A 14,717-nucleotide genomic window follows, 5' to 3' on the forward strand; every position below is an offset into this window, starting at 1 on the left:
TCCAACGTTAAGCGTGATTGGCCTGGAATAATCTCAAGATGGGTGACCTACTGGGAAGTTTTCCCAGGAAGTAGGGTTGCACATAAATGGTAGTGGGCCGACAACCCAACCTAACCCACACCGAATTGGGCCTAAATGGGCCGATTCTTACCAAGCCGAAGCCCAATCGGTACACATGGGAACAGGCCAAGCATGTACGGCTTGGGCCACGGGCTTCAACAGAACAGATACTCTCCCTCTCTCTCTGTTCTTCAATCTTCAAAGTTCATCTCTTCCATTCCAGTCATACAAAATCATGCTGCACTCCTCCCCTCTGTGTCTGCCGTCTCTCAAGTTCTCTTGGTAAATGCTAAGTTATATTATATATACATATATAGATACACATATATGTGAAGCAAGCAATTCGTTTTCCTCTCCTGCTATATATATAGATATTAATATATATACATATACATATATACATATATAGTTGCTGTGCTGAACGTTTTCCTCTCCTGCTATATATATGCATATACATATATAGTTGCTGTGCTGAATATCATCAGCTCTTCTTTTAGTAAATGATAACTTGTAATGTGAGTGATTTGCTAGTTGTTAGGATTTATTTAATTCTTCGTGTAGAAATTTTCTGGTAAGGAGTTTCTATTTCTTTTTTTTTTTTTAAATTATATGAGGCCATTTCTTGAGTAGAAAGAAAAATAATGTTGTATATGCTAGACAGATCAAGAACATTTCTTGAGGCCATTTCGCTGAAATATATATATATAGATAGATCATCTTTTTATTTTTCTGCTTATAAAGTTTTTTAGTTCATTGGTTTTTTTGGTGGGTTTACCTAATGCATCTCTGTTTTAAATTGGGCAGAAAGAGGGGAAAGGTTGTTGTCTTGTCTTGGAAGTGGCAGTTGATGTGTACTGAGTTTGTAAGATTCATCACATTTATTAGGTATTGTTCCTTTTTTTTTTTGTATCTATTATAGAACTTAAGACTATTTTTTATGAGAGAAAATGAGAGTTACATGACACAACTTTGTTTCAATGTTTCTGGTTTTGAACTATTGTCCATCTTAGCATTTCTGCACCTTTTTTTTGTGTTCGATCATTTGTCGCATTGAAACAAAGTTTTCATTTTTGTTACTATACTGTCTTTTCTCAATCCATTAAAAGGGAAATGTGGTTGTTTTCAAATCTGATCCATGCATTTTCGGAGTTGCCCAGTAGAGATCTCAATTTCATACAGCACTCGAGCCGATGAGGTTGGAAACTGTAAGGCTTCTTTTCATGCTAATGTTTTTCCTTTCTATATATGTTATGTTGTGATTTAGGCTGAGAGACTTATTTTAAACAATTTTTTGCTTGGAAATGGCAGGAACAAGAGAGGAAAACCAATCATAATTGATCCGGGACTCTACAACCTTAATAAATCAGAGATCTGGTGGGTTATTAAACAGAGAGCTCTCCCAACTGCATTCAAGCTCTACACAGGTTTTTCCATGTTTTCCACTTTATTTGTTGTTCTCTTCACATAATCAAAATTTAGCCTGGTCATGACAAACCAAAAAACATAATTAAATAAATTTACTTTACCAAAACATATCTTCTGGTTTCTGATAACTTATGATTAGCACTATGTTGACCGCGTTTTTGGCCAACGACGTGAGAACGTCAAAAACGACAAACCTTCAAGAGAATTCAAACGACACAGACGGTTTAATAAAGAAAATAAAGAACACACACAATTTTTATAGTGGTTCAGCCCCAATATGTTGGTAATAGCCTAATCCACTTAGAGTTGTGATTATAGATCTGTACTCAAGATCAGATGAACTGAGCCAACTGAGTTTCTTCAATACAGATTACAAGAATACAAGAACTCTTACAGATACAAGCACTTTCTCTCTCTAGAAAACTCAGACCCAAAATCTCCCAGAAAGTCTAAAAAGAAGAAGAAGCCCCTTTTCTAATCCCATAAGCCATCTATTTATAGGCTTAGGATCATACATTTGATATCCCCTAGAATCGAGATATTTCATTATATTTATTACATTTAAATTACAAAAATATTCAAAATATAACAGAACACCCAATTTGTGGGAAGAATGAGAGATTCCCGCGTGTGCCAAGACCGGTTCTTGTTGGAGCAGTTTTTGGGAATCTTGACTTAGTCCTCCTCTATCTAGTTGATCCATATCTCCTTCAAGCTAGTCGAACACACCTCTACTGGATAGTCACACACTTAGCTGGTAGGATATATACTTGCTGGTCGGACATGTGCATGCTGGACATATGCAAGTGGTAGGACATGCAAGTGCTGGTAGGACATGTGCATGTTGGTAGGACATGCAGGTGCTGGTAGGACATGTGCATGCTGGTAGGACATGCACTCCTCTCGCCTAACATGGCACTCTGGTCTAGCATGCCCTGTCTCTCCTCTAACATGGCACTCTGGTCTAGCATGCCATGTCTCTCCTCTAACATGGCACTCTGGTCCAACATGGCACACTGGGCAACAAAGTCATTACTGGGCAGCAATGTCACTCCTGGGCAGTAATGTCGTGACTGGTCAGACAAGGTCATGCCTGGTCGGTCATGACACTTCTCAAGCCAGTCAAAATTTTATCACAACTCTGAGGAGTCAATGTATTTATTAACTATTTAATGTGTCTTTTACGGACCATGTACTGCCACTTGTCACCTCTATTGCCACGTCATCGATCTCCATTTTTTGGGGATAACACACTATCTACAACTTTTGAGGCTTAAATTATACTTGAAAGTTATCTTTGTTATATTACAACTTTACTTAAACTAAAGAAAGTAGATGCATATTGTTTTATGCATAGTTTTATAAAATATATGAATATTACATCTGGTATGTGATTTCTTTTTCTTCTGTTGTTATAGATTATGTCTTTTAGATGTGTATATATATTTAGTCATGGGTTTATGTTAATTAGTTACTGCTATTATTTTGTTAGTTGTTCTAATTGTATTTTAGTAACTAACTTCTGTTTTTGTGATTTTTTTCTCTTTTTTCATGTGTTGCGGGTATTTTTTCTTAATATGAATACTGGATATGCTCTGAGATATATACATATATATACATATTTTATTTTTTTAATGGATTTTGATGTTGCTTATTTCTTCTATTGAAATTTTATCTGCAACTTTTCTCTTCGGCTACTCAGCCTCAAAGATATCTGTAAGTTTCCTTCCCTCTTGAGCATAATATAAAAACACATATATATATATATATGTTGTTTTTGTTTGATTAGAATTGCTTTAATTATGCTTGCTCAGTTTTTTTATTTATTAGAATGGGTATTATACTATTAGTATTCTATTTTAAATCCAGAACCTTAAGTGTATGGGTTGGAAACCAGATGTAAGAGGCAGATCTATACAAGTATGCTCTAGACTTGCAACAAATAGTTGATTTGGTCTATCAGAAAGTTTTCTGTCCTTTCAGGTATAACAAAGCCACACACAACAAGGTTGTTGACTAGTATCATAAATGTTTTGCTTAGCTGTTATTTTCTTTTTAATTAAGATTGGTTTCATTATGATATTGCTTAGTGAGTTGTTTTTATATGTTGTATGTGGTAAATTATAATTGATAATTGCTTGCATTTTTTTTTAACATGTATAGGAATGATGGATAAGTTTCTTACTCCAACTTCCACCCAATTAGGTGAAGTGCTTGATACCACAAATACTACCCCAAACACCACCACGAACATTACCCCAAACACCACCACAAACACAACTCCTATTGAGCTTAAGTCACCCAAAAAAGAAGGCAGTGATGAACCAACCAAATCTAGGAAAAAGCCAACTAGGAACTCTACTGTTTGGGATCACTTTACAAAAGTGAAGGATGGGAATCCTAAAGACCCTAGATGCACTTGTAATTATTGTGGGAAAGATTATGCTTGTGATAGTAGGAGATTTGGGACAAGTAGTTTGTGGGTCCATTTAAACAACCAATGCAAGAAGTATCCATATAGGGTAGCTGATATAAAACAAAAATTGCTTTCATTTCAAAGTGCTAATGATGGAGAGGAAAATTTGTTGGCTGTGACATTTAATAAGGAGAGATGTCGAAAAGCCTTAGCTCAGTTTGTGGTGAAGGATGAGCAAGCATTTAATGTAGTAGAACGTAAAGGTTTTAGGGAGTTTGTTCAGGAGTTGCAACCCAAGTTTCTTGTCCCTAGTAGAATGATTGTTACTAGGGATATCTACCAGTTGTTTTGTGATGAGAGGGTTAAGTTGAAGAAGGAGTTAACCAAGGTTGGGAAAAGATTATGTTTAACAACTGATTGTTGGACATCTTCCACCCAAATGGCTTATATGTGTCTTACTGCACACTGTGTTGATAGTGATTGGAATTTGCAAAAAAGAATTATAAATTTTTGTCAAATTTCTAATCACAAGGGTGAAACTATTGGTAAGGTGATAGAAGCTTGTTTGCTTGGTTAGGGAGTAGAAAAGATTTTTGTTGTGACTGTTGATAATGCATCAGCTAATGATGTAGCTGTTGGTTATGTAAAGAGGAAGGTTAATGCATGGAATGGGTCTGTTCTTGATGGTGAGTTTATGCATTTGAGGTGCGGTGCTCACATAATAAATCTAATGGTGAATGAGGGGTTGAAAGACATGCATGATTCAATTGCTGCCATTCACAATTGTGTGAGATATATTCGGTCATCTACTGCAAGATTGCAGAAATTTAAAGCTTGTGTGGAAAGGGAAAGAATTGATTACAAGGGGTGGCTGGTTTTAGATGTCCCTACAAGGTGGAATTCCACTTTTATGATGTTAAATGTGGCTCTTAAATTTGAAAAAGCTTTTGCAAGGTATGAAGAGGAAGATGATAAATTTTTAAGTTTCTTCATGGAAAATGAAAATGGGAAGAAAAGGATTGGACCACCTAGTTCTAGTGATTGGGAGAGTGCTATGATTTTTGTTAAATTTCTTTCCACTTTGTATGAAGTTACTCTAAAATTTAGTGGCACCTTGCATGTAACTTCCAACAGCTTCTACCATGAGATTTGTGAGATTCACACTCAATTGAGTGATTTGGCTGCTAGTAGTGATCCTTTGTTATCGACCATGGCTGCTAGTATGAAAAAGAAATATGACAAATATTGGGGCAATTCAGAGAACATCAATCCTTTGTTGTTTTTGGCTGTTGTGCTTGATCCAAGGTATAAGTTGAAGTATTTGAAGTATTGTTTTGAGACTGTTTATGATGCTGAAACCGTTGCTAAGATTGTTGTCAAGGTGGAACAAATCCTTCAACGATTGTACAATTGTTATAATGTTGAGGGTGAGAGTGATGGTGATAAGGTTAGTTGCTGATTTTTTTTTTATTTTCATTGATTTTAATATCTTATTGTTTGTTGAGTTGTTGTTTGTATTTCTTTTTCAGGTTAGCAAAAGTGACTCACCACCAAAGAGCGATGGCAAAGAAACTCATAGGAGGGGATTATTGGAAAATTATTTGCAACAACAATAAATGTTTGTGACTGAGAAAATGAATGATGTTGACAGATACTTGGCTGAAGAACCAGTCAATCCAATGACTTCCTCATTTGATATCTTACTTTGGTGGAAGGATAATTCTAATAGATATAAGATTTTATCTATGATTGCTAAAGATGTTCTTGCTATCCCTGTGTCTACTGTAGCTTCTGAATCTGCGTTTAGTACTAGTGGACGTATTTTGGACTCATTTAGGAGTTCTTTGAGTCCAAAAATGGTGGAGGCGCTAGTATGCACTCAAAGTTGGTTGAAGGGGAGTCATGAAGGGATTCAATCAATGGAGTATTTGGATGAAATACAATCTTATGTATTTCTTGAAGAAGGTAAATAAACTAAATAGATTTATTTGATAATAGTGTTCTTTGTTTTATGCTTATTTATTTTTCAATAAATTATTTAACTTATGTTTTTTAATTGTAGAAGAAAACAAACCCAAGGCCAAGGCAACATCAAAGGAGAATACCAAGACTGTCATTGTTGATTGATAGATTCAATTTTTTTTTTATTTTGGTTGAATTTTTTTAGACTTATGTTATGGATGATTGTAATAACTTTAAGACTTATGTTTGGATGATTGTAATGTTTTAGGTGGTTAGACTTAGATTTCAACCACCAAGACTTCATTTTCTTCGTTTTTATGTTTTAATTTGATCAGCTTTTTTCAAAATTCTGATAAGAATTATTTATTTTGAAAATTAAACTTCATAGGAATTTTAAATTTTTAATATTTAAAAATTATGTATAACCCAACCAACCCAACCCAACCAACCCAACCCAACCCACAATGTAAATAGTAGGGTTGGGTTGTACAATAAAAATATTTTGAATGGGTTATGATTCTCTAACCCGATGTAATTGGGTTGGCTCATTCAAATGTCCTCAACCCAACCAACCCAACCCATGTGCAGCCCTACCAAGAAGCGTGCGAGTGAGGACAAAGCACACTGGAAAGACTCGTGTTGGTTTATAGGGCTAGTTGTCATTCCAGGAAGCAGCCATAGTGATGTGGGGCGTTACAAAACATTTTAGTGCTTTCATTGAGAGCCTGAAGAAAGCTTGAGTTGATCTTGAACATCTGCAACAATGGTGAACACAAGACACACTACTTTCAACCCTACTAACCAAGAACAAGGCAATGGAGAGCCAATGCCCAGTCAACCTCTTCCTCAAAACCAACCTGAGGACGCACCTTATCAAATGCCTGAAAGCGGCCAACCCCGAGGGAAAAGCAAACCCCCAGAGGAAAAATCTTCCCGTTCAGAAAAAAAAGAGCCAACCCCCCGCCGCCTCTAGGAGAGAGAAGCTGTGGCCCGTCCCAGGAAAGGCTCACTCGATCAATCCTCGAGGGATACACCCACAGGGTACCAGTCCCCGGGCTGCCCCTAGGTAGACTGGACGGGAACAGCTTTTTCTCCCAAGCGCCTCCATGAATAAAGATCATCGAGGAAGCCAACATGATGACAAGCCAAACGCCTTTAGCTCAGGGGATGACATGTCCTGGGTAGACCTAGGCGACGGGCTGTAAGGAAAAGATCTACCCCCGAGGAGGCGATTTGAGAAATAATCTCAACGACAGAAGGAATGAGAGGGTTCCCCTAGATGATAGTACGACCAGACAGTTCATGGAACAACTGGTCGCCTTAAAAAAGGTCATAGGTCACTTGGTCCGCAAGCAGGAGGGAGGAGATTCCGACTCCAAAGAAGAGGAAAAGGAACCCTGCGCCAAACACATCCAGGATGTGGTGCTCCCCAAAGGGTTCAAAATGTCGAACCTACTCGCCTACATTGGGAACGCCGACCCCAGAGACCATCTATCGCGATACAATCGGTTAATGACCGTAGCCTACGTTTGCGACAATGGCAAGTGCCTCTGCTTTTCGATTACTTTAGATGGACCTGTGGAGGAATGGTGGAAGAGGCTCAAGCCAGGATCAATCAAGTCCTTGCCCGGACTACAGTCGGCATTCCACAAACAATTTTTGGCCGCCATGAGGATGGATATGCAAATCAGCACCCTTGCTAACATTAAGCAGCTTCCCACGGAGACTCTGAGGGCCTATATCCAGCGTTTCACAAAAGAAGCCTCAAAAACCAAGGTGGACAATGGGAAGCGCCTGGTGGTCCTACAATCTGGGATCCAGGCTGGGTCTCTCCTCTGGGACGACATGCAGCACAGTAAGGCGGCCACCCTCGAAGAATTCATAAGGAGGGAACAAGGCTTTATCAACTGGGAGGAGGCCTGAATCAAGGCTTTCGGATGGCAGCTGGCTCCCCAGCCAAGTGCCCAAATCTTTCTGGGGTACGGGATGTAGTATTCGGCCTCGCAGTATCTAACGCCCCTGATAGTGCTAAGATCGGCGGGTACGCCTCGAATGACTTTTGCCGCACCTACGGTCTACGGTCCTTCATCTTCTAGATAAGCCCCGGCCCAATCTTCCCCCTTGCCCGAGTACGGGGTGGCGCCAGTCGGATACAGTGCTGCTCCCAGTGGGGACTAAGACAAGTGTGAACCCCTCCCGGGGAAAGAGATCCAGGAAAGGAAAAAATTGGTCTGAGCCCTCTAAGAAGGGCAAGAAAGGCTACGAGCCCCAATGTTCAGAATACACCAATACCAGAGAAAATATATACTTGGCCACAAAGAGGTTGGTTCATTACCGGAAGCCCGCCCCCATCTTCAAAGGGGAAAAGAATCCAAGGGATACCAGCAAAAGGTGCGCGTACCATAAGGAGGTGGCCCACACAACCGAAGAGTGTCAGCAGCTGAAGGACAAAATCGAGAATTCGATCAAGCTGGGACATCTCCTCCAGTGGGTCAGGATGCCCACGGGTGTTCCGGGACTGCCAGCAGTCCCCGGACAATCCACGATCCCAGGTGCACCTGGAGTGTACCCACCTCCCCAGGGAGGATACGCGACAGGGCTGTGAGCACAGGTCATCCCCCACTGTGCAGGCGCCCAGACTTGGAATGCCCTACCCTTCCAAGACCGTGCCCCCACGAGTAGATGGTCACAAAGCCACCATCTTGGGAGGGCCCCATTTGAGAGGACTGTCTTGGAATGATCAAAAGCGCTACGTTAGCGAGCTTGACCATGACCAAGAGGTATGCACCTTGGTCCAAGCACCGGCTCAACGCCCGAAGTTGATGAACCTCCCCATCATCTTCACGGAATACGACGCCCACAACGTCCATTTCCTGCATCATGATCCTCTGGTCATTGATGCCCAAATAGCTAACAAGATGGTGCCCCGAGTATTTGTGGATGACGGAAGCTCCATCAACATTTTGTTCAAGCCAGCCTTCGTTGCCATTGGTTTGACTGAGGCAGATCTGGGCTCATACCCAACCCAGATCTACGGGTTCAATGGAGATTCGATACTCCAGATGGGAAAATTTTTGTACATTCATAGTGGTGGACTGCCCCACTGCGTACAACATCATCTTCGATCGCCCCGCACTGGTCGACTTCGGAGCTATCACTTCCATCTTCCACCTTTGCATGAAGTTCCCCTGCGACAACGGAGGAGTGGGAACAGTCCGGGGAGACCAGAAGAGCGCTCGGAAGTGTTACCACGTATCTACCTGACCCCTTTATATCGTCCGCGAAGAACCTCTTGAAGAGGCTGCCTCCTCCCCCGGCGAGACGGATGGTCTGGGAGGAAGACGAGCTGGACTCGCGGATAGGGGAGGACCGCACACTGAAGCCCATGGAGGAAATTGAAGAGGTGTGCATCAGCTACACTGACTTAACCAAGGTAATCCAAGTCGGTAAGAACCTGAATGCAGAGGTCCGGGCCGCCATCGTCGCCTGGGTATAAGAGAACCAAGATGTCCGAGTCTGGTCCCATTCGGATATGTCCGGGATCAACTGTAATATCATCTACCACGCCTTTAATATCGACAAGGATGTGACCCCAGTTCGGCAGAAACAGAGACCCCTAGGGGCGGAAAGGGCAGAAGCTCTCAAACTAGAAGTTGAAAAGTTATACTCGATCAACTTCATCCGAGAAGCTTTATATCCCGTGTGGCTAGCCAATCCAGTGTTGGTGCCTAAGCCGAATGAGACTTGGAGAATGTGCATTGACTTCATGGATCTCAACAAAGCTTGCCCAAAAGATTGTTTCTCGCTCCCCCGGATCGACCAGATGGTGGACGCAATATCCGGCTACGAAATCTTGAGCTTCATGGATGCCTACTCAGGCTACAACCAGATCTCTATGCATGTAGCTGACGAGGAACATACCAGCTTCCAAACCAACAAGGGGGTGTACTGCTACATCATCATGGCTTTCGGACTCAAAAACGTCAGAGCCACATATCAGTGGCTCGTCAACAGAATGTTCCATGCCCAACTAGGAAAGAACATGGAGGTCTACATCGATGACATACTGGTCAAGTCCAAGACCTTCGGAGAACACGCTGATGACCTAGTCGAAGCCTTTGCGATCATTCGAAGGTATGAGATGAAGTTGAATCCCAAAAAATGCACCTTTGGCGTGGCATCTGGAAAATTCCTGGGGTTCATAGTAAGTTACCGGGGAATAGAAGCCAACCCGGACAAAATCAAAGCACTGATTGACATGCCCTTGCCATGTTCAGAGCCTGATAGGGCGGATAGATGCCTTGAGCCATTTTGTCTCAAAGGCCACAGACAAGTGCATCTTGTTCTTCAACGTCCTTCGAGGAAGCCAAAGGTTCAAATGGTCTGCTGAATGCGAAGAGGCTTTCCAAGGACTAAAAGAACATCTGGCCCGATCACCAATATTAGAAAAACTGGTGGAGGGAGAACCGTTGTACCTCTATTTGGCTGTGACCGAACACGCCATCAGTGCCGCACTAGTACGGGAAGAAGGGAAGGCCCAGCTCCTGGTCTATTACGTAAGCAAAAGGTTATTAAGTGCGGAATCACCATACCCACTAATCGAAAAGTTGACATTTTGCCTACTAATCGCGTCCCAGAAGCTTAGACCTTATTTTCAGGCCCATGCCATAAGAGTATTGACCAACCATCCCTTGCGACAAGTGTTGTGAAAACCTGAATCATCGGGAAGGCTCTTGAAGTGGGCCATGGAACTGAGTCAGTTCGACATTGCGTATCAATCAAGGGGCAGGCCCTGACCGACTTCATCGTGGAATGCTCCGGGATCACTAAAGAGGACGATCCCGCCAATCCCACGACACCCTTATGGAAGGTTTTCATAGACGGAGCCTCAAATGAAAATGGAACAGGAGCCGGAATCATCCCAGTGTCACCATAGGGACACCAGTTACAAAGTGCCCTGTGATTACAGTTCAAGGCTTCGAACAACGAGGCCGAGCATGAGGCCATGTTGGCCGGACTGCGCCTAGCCCGGGAGGTAAGGGCCTCAAATTTGGAGATCTATAGCAACTCCCAATTGGTTTTCAGAAAAATCTCGGGAGAATACCAAACAAAAGGGGAAAAGATGGCAGCTTATGTGACACTACGCGAGAGATACTTCAATCTTTCAAGAAACACTCCATCCGCTAGATCCCCAGGGAACAAAATGTTTTTCCAGACACGCTGGCAAAACTGGCCACTGATGCAGAGACGAAACTCTTCGGGCTGGTCCCAATCAACCATCTCCCCGCACTGAGTATTCAAAAACCCACAATCAACGCTATAGATCACTCTACATCCTGGATGGGACCCATCATCCAATACCTAACAACCGGGGAGCTGCCCACGGACAGGGCGACAGCCAGGAAGCTTTTGTACCAGGCCCACAAATACATCATGATGGAAGAAAAACTCTACCGCTGAGGGCTGTCCATGCCATACCTTCAATGCGTATCCGGGACCGAAATGAGTGCATTCATGCACGAGGTGTACGAAGGCTTCTGCGAAGATCACACAGCCAGACTAAGCTTGTCCAAGAAAATCCTACGACAAGGATATTTCTAGCCAACCATCAAGAAAGACTATGTTGATTACGTCCGCAAGTGCAAACAATGCCAAAGGTACGCGAAGATCCTGTGAGCCCCTCCAACGAAAATAACTCTAATGACGTGTCCCTGGCCCTTGGCGGTATGGGGCATCGACCTAGTAGGAGCGCTCCCGACCGGAAAAGGTGGTGTGAAGTATGATATCGTGGACGTCGACTACTACACCAAGTGGATCAAAGTGGAACCCATGAACACCTTCACCTCAAAAAAGGCCCTGGACTTCGTCATCAACAACATCGTGTGCCGGTATGGGCTCCCCTACAAGATCGTGTCTGACAACGAGAAGCAATTTGACAGCATCCACTTCACTGACTTCTGTGAAAGGCATGGCATCATCAAAAGCTTCTCCGCGGTCGCCAGACCTCAAGCAAATGGGAAAACAGAGGCTGTCCACAAGATCTTGAAGGGAACGCTGAAGAAAAGCTTCAAGCCTGCAAAAGCAAGTGGCCAGAGGAGTTGCTCTGCGTACTATGGGCATACCAGACCACTGAACGAACATCTACCGGACACACTCCTTACTCCATGGTATACGGATGCGAAAACATCATCCCGGTGGAAACAGCTGTCCCATCCGACAGGAGGGACACGTATGATCCCGCTCAGAACCACACCTTGCTCCAAGAATCTTTAGACCTTATGTAAGAAATCTGGGAAGAATCCCAGGTTTAGTTGAAGATGTATCAAGGCAAGATCGCTCGGCATTTTAACTCAAAAGTAAAGAGCTGAAGGTTTGAAACTGGCGATCTAATCCTAAGGAGAGTCTTCCCTGCAACCCAAGATCCAGGAGTGGGGGTTCTGGGCCCAAACTGGGAATGACCATATGAAATCCAACATGAGGTATGTCTGGGAACGTACCACTTAAGGCAACTTGATGGAACCGAAGTCCCAAGGGCCTAGAACGCAGAACATCTCTGCAAGTACTATCAATAGTCAGGAAAGCAGTACTATCAGTAGTCAGGCTTTTAATTTTCCTTGTAAACAATGTACGCCCCAGGGCGATCTCTTGAATAATAAAAATAATGTGTACAAAACATCATAAAGAAATATTGTGAAACAATGAAAGTTCTCGCCTGTCTTCATAAACAAGTGACCCAAGACTAGTCTTCGCTCACTTGGGGGGGGGGGGGGGGGTATATCCATTCATACCAACAAGTCCGGGAACAAAAACAAAGCAGGAAGCTAAATGCTCTTAGTTCGAACCGTACAAACGGATGGCAATGGAAACCCAACTCCTAACGAAAGGACGCAAGGAAAACGCCTAGTCCCAACCCGAACCGACAAGGTCTGACGGGTACAAACCCAAAAAGACGCAAGGCTAATGCCTAGTCCCAACCCGGACCGACAAGGTCTGGGGGTACAAACCCAAAGGGACGCAAGGTTAATGCCTAGTCCCAACCCGGACTAACAAGGTCTGGGAGGTACAAACCCGAAAGGACTCAAGGTTAACGCCTAGTCCCAAACCGGACCAAAAGGGTCTGGGAAGTACAAAGAACTCCTAACGAAAGGACGCAAGGCCAACGTCTATCAATAATTCTTCTAGCAACAAAAGAATGTGTAGCACCAGAATCAATCAAAACATTATAAGGGGTTCCAGCACTAAGAAGCTGACCTATAACTATTAAGGGAGAAGCCTCAGCTTCTGCATATGTCAATGCGAACACTTGAGCTGGGGCTGAGTTGTCCGCTTTCTTGGGTTCTTCTTTTCTTGCCTTAGGGAAATCCTTCCTGAGATGACCCATTGCTCCACATGAAAAGCAGGCCCTTGCCCTACACTCTCCCAAATGACACCTCTTGCATCTAGGGCATTCAGGATAAGACTTCCAGGCCTCACTACCACCTTGACGACCCATTGAAATACCATGAGGTCGCCTATCAGAACCTGGAACTGGGAAGGTGTCAGGAACCTTCCTCTTCTGATCACTGGGGCCTCCACCCCTACCAAAACCCATAAATGGAGGACCTGTTCTCCTCAACTCTTTCCTGGCTGCATTATCTCGCCAGATCTTATTCTCTGCACTCTCAGCTGTGAGTGCCTTCTCGACCACCAGTGCATAGGTAGTAACCCCTGCCACAGTGGTAATGCGAACATCTCGGGATAATCTAGGTTGTAGCCTCTGGAGAAATCTCTCCCTCCTGGTCCCATCAGTGGGCACCGGCTCCATGGCAAACTTTGCCAATCGATCAAACTTCAAGGCATACTCAATCACTAACAAACTCCTCTGAAGTAACCTAATAAACTCCTCAGCTTTTTCCGCCCTGATGGCATCATTGTAATACTTCTCCTTGAACAGAGTTTGAAACTCTTCCCAACTCAGGGCATTGATGTTAGTAGTCTGGGATATAACTTCCCACCAAATTTGGGCATCCTCCCGAAACATATACATGGCACAAGCCACCCTCTCATTACTAGTCACCCTCATGAAATCCAGGATGGTGGTAATCATGCTCATCCACTGCTCAGCTTTAGCAGGATCTGCACTGCCTTCAAATACTGGAGGTTACTGCTTCCTGAACCTTTCATAGAGAGGCTCCCATTTATTACCAACCTCAGGCAGCTGCCTAGCTGTTGGCACTGATACAGGAGGTGCCTCGGATACACTAGCTACTGTAGGAACCAGCTGTTGTCTCAGGAGGCGGAATTCTTCTCCCTGCCTCAATACTATAGCCTGCGGCTCATTAAATAACTGCTGCCAGTTCGCAGGAGCTGGCTGTGGAATCTAACTCTGGTCATTCTCCTGACCCTGATTATTATTCTGGCCTTGATCACCCTGGCCAGCTGATGAATCTGTCTGTCCTAGATTCATTCTTATCAACTTATAATGTGCTGCAATAGTCAATACGACCAATCAGGCAGTGATAACTAAACCTCTTGCTGCCTCACGGTCCAAGAACAAGCAGATAACTCTCATATTCCGCAGTCATACAAACATACAGATAGATACATGATTATAGCATTTAGCATTTAACGTGTATCAAATAATAGTTCACAATAAACAATACTATGCTCTGGCAATATCAGTACTAGTAAGTACGTTCCTACTAATAGTGCAGTATTCAGGGCACAGTCTTAACATGGTGTCTCATGTAAATAGGCAAAGCATTTATACTATATTTAAGAAGTTATATATATAACTACATAAATAGTTACCAAACTATGAGTCGAGCTTGTCTTCAGTGGTGAGTGTACATGCCCAACCAGTCTACAGGAACCC

The 14,717-nt window shown here is 43.1% G+C and overlaps 1 protein-coding gene across 1 annotated transcript; it reads left to right on the top strand.

Moving 5' to 3' along the window:
* The first annotated feature begins 3,653 nt into the window (after positions 1-3,653).
* On the top strand, positions 3,654-5,517 carry LOC133832876 (zinc finger BED domain-containing protein RICESLEEPER 3-like). The gene is made up of 3 exons (XM_062263157.1): positions 3,654-4,289; positions 4,479-5,348; positions 5,431-5,517. The coding sequence occupies exons 1-3, from the start codon at positions 3,654-3,656 to the stop codon at positions 5,515-5,517; spliced, it is 1,593 nt and encodes a 530-aa protein (XP_062119141.1).
* The last annotated feature ends 9,200 nt before the right edge of the window (positions 5,518-14,717 follow it).

This window comes from Humulus lupulus, chromosome 4, assembly GCF_963169125.1.
Source record: "Humulus lupulus chromosome 4, drHumLupu1.1, whole genome shotgun sequence".
NCBI lineage: Eukaryota > Viridiplantae > Streptophyta > Magnoliopsida > Rosales > Cannabaceae > Humulus > Humulus lupulus.

What these genes read in the sequence shown, in the direction of transcription:
- LOC133832876 (XM_062263157.1), top strand. Translation starts at nt 3,654, where the DNA reads ATGGATAAGTTTCTTACTCCAACTTCCACCCAATTAGGTGAAGTGCTT. An exon ending in TGAAGAAGGAGTTAACCAAG is followed by an intron (nt 4,290 to 4,478) that starts GTTGGGAAAAGA and finishes TTGCTTGGTTAG; the next exon opens with GGAGTAGAAAAGATTTTTGT. An exon ending in GTGAGAGTGATGGTGATAAG is followed by an intron (nt 5,349 to 5,430) that starts GTTAGTTGCTGA and finishes TTTCTTTTTCAG; the next exon opens with GTTAGCAAAAGTGACTCACC.